This window comes from Rhodnius prolixus, unplaced genomic scaffold (assembly GCF_049639745.1).
Source record: "Rhodnius prolixus isolate KJV_2025 unplaced genomic scaffold, Rpr scaffold_7, whole genome shotgun sequence".
NCBI lineage: Eukaryota > Metazoa > Arthropoda > Insecta > Hemiptera > Reduviidae > Rhodnius > Rhodnius prolixus.
The window spans coordinates 29,422,934-29,432,473 of NW_027411582.1; the positions used below are offsets into that span (position 1 = coordinate 29,422,934).

Here is a 9,540-nt window from a genome sequence, read left to right on the forward strand (position 1 = left end):
TTTATTCTTACAAGAAAAAAAATAGCAGTTGGCCATCTATCCCCACTGGGTTGGGTGAGTTGGCCAATGTAACTTGGGAGAGATGACCCACATATTGTAAATGAAATTGCACCAGTAAAACGTAAAAATAACAGAAAAAAATGAATGGTTACTTAATATTTACTTTTTTTAATATTTTCAATTATATTTTTCTATTTATTTTATTAATTTTTTTCGGTATTTCGGTAATGACTATAAAGAGATGGGACAGATACAATAGACTAATTACAATGGTAAACTTTGACAAAATAGTAAATACAGAAGTTACTGGGAAATTTCTTTTAATACAAATTCGTTAAACACAAAACACCGGAAAAACCAAAAACCCTTACGAACCCTTATATAGATTAGATACAGAATTAGTAGTCAACATAATTGCCCAAAAAATGGAACACTATAAAACAATACACACAGATACCGCCACAGAAGTTTGGTTTTACCGATGTTTTGTGTTTAACGTTTTTGTTAATTGTTAATTTTGTTAACTGATTTTCTATGTTACTGATTCTCTAAATTGTTTGTATTTTTGTATTTGTAATATTCAGGCCCTGAAGAAGGGAATATATTTGTCGAAACGTTGGCGAAAATGACGAGTTCTTGTTTTTATTTGACCGATTCCTCGCCAATTCTAAATCCTTAATTTAGTAATTTACGGTCACGAAACCAATATATTCAAAAAAATAAAAATAAAAAAGTAAAAATAATTGGGCATCTATCCCTACTGTTTGATGGCCATCTGTCCCGAATGCTAGGGAGAGATGGCCAACATGATAAACATAACTCAACGCATAATTTTTGACAGTTTTAGAAGTTCGGATTCATTAATGTATATTGTATTTGCCTAATATGTAAAAAACAACACTAAAATTTCGACATACATTCGCTGCAGCACGCAATATGCAACTATCATAAAAGTTTTTGTTGAGACGATAATGTTTTTATTCCCTGAGTTAATTAATAACGCTTTGACGCAGACCAAAATGAACTCACTGTAGTCAGACATGAAGGTTCATCACTTGAGAGGTCACGCAGCGCCGTCGAACGACATTTCGGTTAAATTTCGGCTGTTGGCCATCTCACCCGACTTTACCCTAGTATCAGAGATGAACAAAGAGGACAGTTTTAATTCTCCTTTTTTAGGTCGTTATTTTCTTTTTTAATATGAATATGAATTCTGTTTAAGTTGAGCAAGAGATTTTTTTAGTTGATTTTCACAAGATGTAACAAGTCAATGAAATTCGTTTATTTTCTTCACTGCTCACTGTTTATTTGCTTCACTTCACTGACTTTATCCAGCTCTTTACCTAGTGTTGCTATTTGAATGTTTATAGAAGCCAAAGAATTAGATATACCAGTTAGAACGGACTCTCTAATATTTAGAATTCCCCACCACTAGTATTACCTGTGTTTACTGGATTATCCGTCATCTCTTCCCTCTACTCAAATAAACCAAATTTTCTACACTTTAATTTTAATTTTAATTTTTAATTTTAAGTAATTATTAAATATATGCACAATTACTAGCGAACAAAAGTTAATCAAATTTTACTATAATGACTATTATTCATTGAACTACGTGTGTACCAAATGTTTAATTAAGGCACTTCAAATTTTAATTAGAGTAATTTAATTAATTCATCTGAGATCAAGCATCTTTGTTCTAACCTTCCTCAGTGGGTACCTGTGCCTCAGCTCAGTTCACTCTAAAGACAACTTTGTCCATCACTAAACAATGATGTATTAGAGATGCTACGGAGGGAAAATGTAAGGATTATGCAGTTCAGGGTGTCTATTATGTCCGCTAAAAGCATTGCTAGAATTTGGACTAAAAACCTTGGAAATTTCAGCAAGAAAAAGTGGTGGTGGATGTTTTTACCAAATTTAGTTTAGTTTGTCCAGAGAATTGCCCTTGAAATTTACTTAAATTTTAACCTGTTAATAGTAATTCAAACTGTTGTCCATTTGAATCGTTTTATTGAATAACAAAATTGCGGTAAATTAATGAAGAGATAAAATATGAGATGGATGGTTATATGTATAGTTTTGAAATCTGGCAAACATTTACCAAAAAAGAAAAAACTCTTCAGTACGTTTTTTTGTTTAACCGAACTTGTATAAATATTTATACAGTTATTTGCTTTATATAAACACAAGTGAATATTTATAGATCTTGGGAACAATGTGTTTCAATAAAAGGAAAAAAATAATAACAAAAAAAAAATACTGTCCAAATAAAAAGGAATATGTTTGTTTAAAATATTTATTTTTTGTTTCAACAAGTGCAAAAGAAATTAACAAAATAATTGTACATAGAATTATACACCTTTTCTTTTCAATTTGTATTTACATTATATATTTATTGAGGAGACATCAATAGATTTGTTTGTTTATTAAAATCAAGTAAATTAATCTTTTTTTTTTTTTTAATGTGAGCTTTATCTTAGGCTCCTCAGTTGACATGATCGGTGAGAAATATGGTCTCATATTTTCCTAAGCAGTTCTCGCCTCTAACAGCTGGACATATGATGTCTTATTGCTAACTGAAAACTCCTTATAATTACAAATAAATAAATAAAACTGTTTAGAAATTTATTCCATTACATCTTATTCCAATTCTTCTATTTGTGAAAAAAATATTCTACAAATTTTCAGCTAACTCGAAATTTTTACCGCACGATGACAACAGAAGCAACGTCAGATTTCACAGTGGTAAAAAACAGAGATTGTGAAAACTGTAAATTCTCTCAGAGAAATGGTACTTTCGAGGGCAATACAAATACACAATCTTCAGACAACCCTTCAAAATCCATGTACACCAAAAAAAAATGTTTGAACATCAGTTTTTAATCCACGTTTAATATCATACAAATAATAGGCTCATTACATCACAATAAATGATAACTTAGAAGTGGCGTCACAATCACCATCCCAAAGAAGTTCTAGAATTTTTCAAAGATGGAAAAATATATCAAATAAAAGTTATTTGCAAAAATTACTGTACACACAACCATATATTTCAAGATTAGTTCTTATTATTGTCAAAATTTCCTTCTTTTACAACTTAGATTTAAGAAATTATTCTTCAGTACACAGCTGCTTTTGTTTATTTCATTGTTCAACTTTATTTATTTAGTGGGTGATCTTAGTAGAATGTGAATATACTTATAGTACCGCTAAGTGCAAAAAGAGACAAAAATTAATTCTTTAAATGTCACGAGTGGCCACTACGTGGCAGCAAGACTTATAAATTAACTAGGTAATTTAACCCAAAATTAAAGCAAATGATGCTTAATGTCTCAGTTGCAATTTCTTGACTTTCTGGGAAAATAGCTGTAACAAATCTTCACTTGTGTTGTTACTTTTAAACAACTGACTTCAACTCAAGTTGAAAACAACTACGTTACTGAACTCTTCGTTCTTCAATGTCGAGTCTTCACCCTTCTCATAATAGAAAACTGAAATTGAATCGATAACTCTCCGCAGTCCTTGGGATTTTAAGCTAACTTCGTTGCAGGTTTTTTCTCAAATCTCTTTCTTTCTTTTCTTAAAAAGAAAGACCAAGTGCAGCTAGCTGGTTTCGAGTCTATAATGTTTCAAATTGTGATTATTGATGCGTACTAAATTTAAAGAAAATCTTTAGAGCTTATTAAAAATCGGTAGAGTAATAGTGAGGTAACATTAAAGTGCTCTGGATAATGAATACAACAGCACAGAAAAAGATTATGATGAATTGAGCGACTGGTTTGACCAAAATGGCTCAAGATGATTCTTAAAAATTCCTATTTTCTCCTGAAGTTCTTTTACTCCTTTTCAGCAGTCTTTCGCGAGGTTCCTCTCTTTCTCTCACTCTGTTTTCTTCATCAAGGAACACAACTAAAAGACTGAATTCATTCTTGGTAAACGCCCAAGCATTTTAGTCCGTTAACCTTGGAAGTGGTTTTCTTGGAGGCATTCATGTAAGAAGTATCTATTAACATTTTTCATTTTTCTGCTTCTTTTTTAAAAAAGGTCTTCAGAGTGAATATTTTCTGAAGCAGATTTTAACAAACTCCTTATAAGATTTAAACATCTTACTTTATTGAACAAAACAATGCTCAAAAATCAAAGTGATTTTGAAAAGAACGACAATACTTATCTTTAAGGCCTACTCTAGAGTCTAACTCATATTATAAATTGAGTCAATTTTAAAGAAAATCGCCTGATCGAAAACAACAAATTCTGCAAGATTTTTTTGTAAGTTTACAAGAGATATTTTCGGTAAAGGATCTGCTTTTTTTTAGATCTCACTTAAGGAATATTGTGTAAAGACTAAAAATTTTGATTGGCAATTTGTTCGGACGGAATCTTTCTTAAAAATCTTTTCTAAGTTCCCTCTGTACAGGGCTGGAAAGTCTTTGCAGAAGTAAGGTATGAAGAGATAATCATGAAGGTTACTTTCACGATAGATTTTCATAAAGAAGTCCTACAAAACTTCTTTTGGAAAATTCTAAAAGAAAAAACAGAAATGGCTCCAATTACTTCAAAAGAAAAAGGTCTTATCAATGTATCTCATTTATGTTTAAACGAAAATTCACTAATTCAGAATTATCTGTATTCCAATTATTTGTTTAGACTTTAATATTTCTATTTAGTCTGTAATGACATCACTAACAATACAAGGTAGACAAAGTGGGAGATTTCATATAAATTTTACTGCACAACCGTTCACTTCAATTAAAGTGATTTAGCATCGAGATCATGAGAGCGTGAGTAAAACTTAGCTACAAGCTAAGCTTTTATTAATTTTGAATGATTTATTTATAACAATAACCATGTAACTTATTCTATCAAGCAAGACATTCAATATACTCGTATATATATATAAATTATATATATATAATTCTACATAAAGAGTATCCTAGGGTAAATTGGTCCTTAATTAAGGAAGTAGTTTGTTCACCACAATTACTCAAAAAAAAATCCAGTAAACTCTAGTTTGATTTTTAATAATTAGAAAACGGCATTTTTATAATTTTTTAATGTAAGACGTCTTTTTAAAATAGTACAATCCCTTAAAATGATTGACAAAATAACATCAACTTAAATTTTAATGTTGTTTACAATGATCTAATTAAATTTACAATTTTTTTATGACTTGACAAAAAGTCTTGAATCATTAAATAATTATAAAATGGTCTTTTTAATTATAATTAAAAATAATTATAAAATAAAATTAAAGTTCGAAACAAAAATTGTTATTAATAACATTTATTATTGTTTAAAAAAGGCAAAACATATTTTTACATATAATTTGGAATGCAAAGTTATCAGAATATTTATTTTTAATATTATATTTCTAATTTTATTTTTTACAGAACAATTTAAAATGACGCCTATAGTGAATTAGCATAAAGCAATAAAAATTAAATAAATCACTAATATAAGAATAGAAAAATATGTTCTAGTATTTTAGACGAAAAACAATTTGAATGGTAGATTATTAATTATAAAGTTTCCAAAAGATATCCAAGCCATAAAGAGAAGGTATTTAAGAAAAGTCCAGAGATTCTATTTAGGATAACAAAGTTGGATAAGAGAAAATAACTGAGTTCCTCCACATGAAGAGAAGTGTGTAATCTCTTTAAACAGAATCCTAAAACTTAACTTATAGACAATCATTGAAGGTGGTGCTGATGAATATTAAGCATAAACACCGATTACTCCAAAAGTTTGAGAAGCAATTACTCTGATGAGAAAATAGCTCTGTAGTAGACCACCTTAATCGTAGACTGTTAGAAATCGTTTCCCTCTTTATCTATTAAAATTATTTAAATCGATACCGAATTCTTATATATGTATATCTTATCGTGTTAAAAAATAAAATAGCTTTAGCTTTATAAATTTCGTTTGAAAACCGTACACTAATTCACTAATTGTCGTAGCGTAAGTTAATAAACATATTATCTAAGCAGTCAATCTCTAGCCTCTCGTTGATGTCAGTCATCTAATTGAAGTGTAGATAAAATAATTGGTTCAATTTTTTTGACAATTGAAAGCTGCATTTAAAGATTGTATTAAAGCCCATAATTTTCGAAAGAATACGTAATACCTCGCTAACTAAGAATTAATAATTACAGCAATTATTTAAGGTTTCGGTAATATTTTTTGCAGGTATGCTGCACTAGTTTTGTTCGTAGTCGCACTGTGGATGTCAGAAGCTGAGGGTGCATCTGGATGTTCAACTGTGGATACTGTAAAAGATTTTAACAAAGACAACGTAAATTTATTATATTCACAATATGATCGCTGCATTTACTATTAAACTATCCATGTTATTAATAAATAGTATATTACAGTTTTTTACTGGAAGTTGGTATATTACCCATTATAAGTTAGGGGATAGCACTTTAGAAGTGGGCGATAAGAACTGCACCAAATTTCTACACCAAAAAACTGCTGACGGTAAAATAAAAGAAGTATTTTCTAATTACAATCCTAAGTAAGTATTTTTCAATGCTTTATGAATGAATTCTTGGTATTACTAATTTTCTATCTGGGACCTCTTCTAATAGACTTCCAACCTGCTAAAATCTAAGAGTTTTCTATCTTAATCTATTTCATTTCGTTTTCATTGAATTGTTTATTTTTAGCAAGTAGGATATTCGCTGTATTTCGCTTTAAAAGTTACTTGATTTAACTATTCTTTCTAAAATATTCTGAATAGGAGAGAATATTCTTTTTTTAAAAAAAAAAAAAAAAAAAAAAAAAGACATGGCATTTAATTTTGATACCGTTATGCTTCCGATACTAAGATCTGGCTAGAAACCATCAATCAAAAATGTCTGATTTCTTAAAAGGACTTTATTGAAACGATTTTTTGGAGGAGTTTGTTAAAAGAAAAAAAAATGGCTCCAAAATTTAAGTTAACTTCGAATCATTTTTATTTTAAACATTTTCGCTGGAAAGTTAAGTTTATCTGGGGTTCTCAGGGTACTGGTTCCTCTCTAATGCATCCCTTCAGCATAACCTACTGCTCCGCGGCCTTTATTTATATTGAGTAAAAAGCCAAGGCTGGAAATTCCAAATTTAAGAAAATTTGGTAAACGGGAAGTTTCACAGAACAGAATTTTAGATCGTTAGAAATCATACTTCCCTCGGAGTTTGATTATACATAGTTTTATATAATTACATAAATCCTGACATGTTGTACGTTCGACCTGGTAGTAATTACGATAGCGCTCCTGCACCACATAGCTAAGAAAAGTAACTAATCTTATATTAGAGTCAATTATTTAAATAAGGTACAGTCGAGAGGTTGTTCATTCCAGATTTTATTTCAATTTCTTTAGCGATTCCGGTCAGTTTTTAATTTCATGGTGTATGTTGTTACACTGATTTTCGGGTACCTTTATTTTTCATCATGTGGTCACAGACTGTGACTCACAGTACTGTTTATAATTTTAATTATTTTATTCCGCTTTTCAGCGCTAAAACATATAGTTACGACATTAGTTTTGCTAAAGTAAGCGACTTTGATGGAAATAATGGAAAATATACTGCTAAGAATGTAATAGTAGAAAAAGACGGTAAAGTAAATTTTATTATACCTATTTTAAGATTCCTTAATAGCTGTATCATTGAATGGAGAAATAAATCTTTGTGCAGGTAGAAAGATTGATGAACGTACGTTACAAGTTAGCTACATTGATACTGATTATAGCAAGTATTCTGTTGTGCATGTGTGCGATCCCGCAGCACCAGATTACTGTAAGTATCTAAGCGTGTTATCACAGTATATATACTCTCCTTTTTTACTCGTAAAAATCATTTTATGACATTTTAATTAAATCTAGATTGATAATTAACAATTCAATTATAATATATTACATTATTAATAATATAACAATAGTACACTGACCGGAGACCGCAGTTTAATGAAACAAGCTCTGACCGCTAATGACCTTATATGTTCTCGCTCCTTAAATTAAAAAACATCAATGAATAAAATAATTAATAAGTTTTTAATGATCACATTATTCACATTTTTAATTTTATTTGCTTTCCTCAACTATAAAGTTGAATAATCTCACTTCTTAGAAATGAATATTTCTTCCCTTTAACATTATATGACTTCTCCTCTAATTGACTCTTCTGTGCTATTCTTGAGCTCTACCTCTCTTTGAGATAGAATTCTTCTGGGTCCTCTTCCAAAAAGAAGTTCGGATGCTGCTGGTAGCTCTCCACTTTTAGTGTTCTAGTAGTCATAAATACATCTTGATCTTTCTTGACATCATCAAGTTATATCATTAAAATTCATTAAATCATATACTAGTTAGTGTTAAATCTAATAAGACTGATCTTCAGAACCCATAATTAACACTTTGAATTCTTGAAATTCATTGACACTAAACTTCCTCCATCTGAACGTATTAATTTTGGTATTTCAGCCTATACAAAATACACTTAATAGTCTAGAATACTGTAAAACTGGTGATTTTTTCAAAGATGTCAATTTAAAAAAGTTAAACAATCAGCTGTAAGTAAATAACCGGTATCTTTTTGGCCAAATTATCACTAATTTCTAAGGTACATCTGGAAAGTCAGAATTGGGAATCAGATTTCCTTTGGGAGCGTTAAGTTTGTTTCTTATTTTCACAAGAAACTACAATACGAGTATAGCCAAAATAATGAAATCACGACTAACTAAAACCAATCGAAAATTAACTCACTGTTTATCTCAATTATTATATTTATTTACAAGTAACTTACTAATTAATTGCTTATTGTAACTTATTTATTTCTTGTTCTAGATCTGTATGCTGTTCAAAGTCGGACAGAAAATGTGAAAGAAGATGTAAAAAGTAAAGTTGAAGCAGCTTTGGGAAAAGTTGGTTTAAAATTAAGTGGCCTCTTCGACGCAACCACTCTTGGTAATAAATGCCAGTACGATGATGAAACTTTGCAAAAATTGTTGAAACAATCATTCCCAAATTATGAAAAATAAATAGTATTTGCCAAATCGTGAAGTTATTGCTGAAAGATTACACATTACTAATATTTGTGCCTTCTTTGAATTTACAAACCCAAAGAATGTTTATAAAGCGTTCTAATATTTCAATAAAATGTTTTCTGCATATTTAAAAATTGTTTTAATTATTTAAAGCTAAGCTAACTGCTACAACTGACAATGTAACCTTAACCTACCTTTATTCATGTTAGCAGTTTGTGGGCATTTTACCATGGATCTAAAAAATTTCTAAGAAACCTGGAATTTTGAGTAATTTCAGGAAAATATTCAGATTAATTAGATAATTTTGAAGAATAGCATTAAGAACTAAATTTCAATGTGAACTACTGTGTTTTGAAGATAAATATATTCTAAGTGAATTGGATTTTTACACATGCATCGCATGGGCCTGGCAGATGATAGCCTTTGTAGGTTGTGTAAGGAAGGCCTGTGAGCATTACCCAGGAGTCGCTCTCCAGAATTAAGAGTCTGAATAAAAGGACAGGTCTGGAGGG

At 29.9% G+C, this 9,540-nt stretch overlaps 1 protein-coding gene across 1 annotated transcript; it reads left to right on the forward strand.

Annotated features, from left to right (window-relative positions):
* Positions 1-4,732: 4,732 nt before the first annotated feature.
* Positions 4,733-9,162, forward strand: LOC141447352 (nitrophorin-3-like). The gene is made up of 6 exons (XM_074114793.1): positions 4,733-4,784; positions 6,190-6,295; positions 6,375-6,517; positions 7,504-7,604; positions 7,684-7,785; positions 8,829-9,162. Exons 1-6 carry the CDS (start codon positions 4,777-4,779, stop codon positions 9,020-9,022), a joined length of 654 nt encoding a protein of 217 aa, XP_073970894.1. The 5' UTR covers positions 4,733-4,776; the 3' UTR covers positions 9,023-9,162.
* The last annotated feature ends 378 nt before the right edge of the window (positions 9,163-9,540 follow it).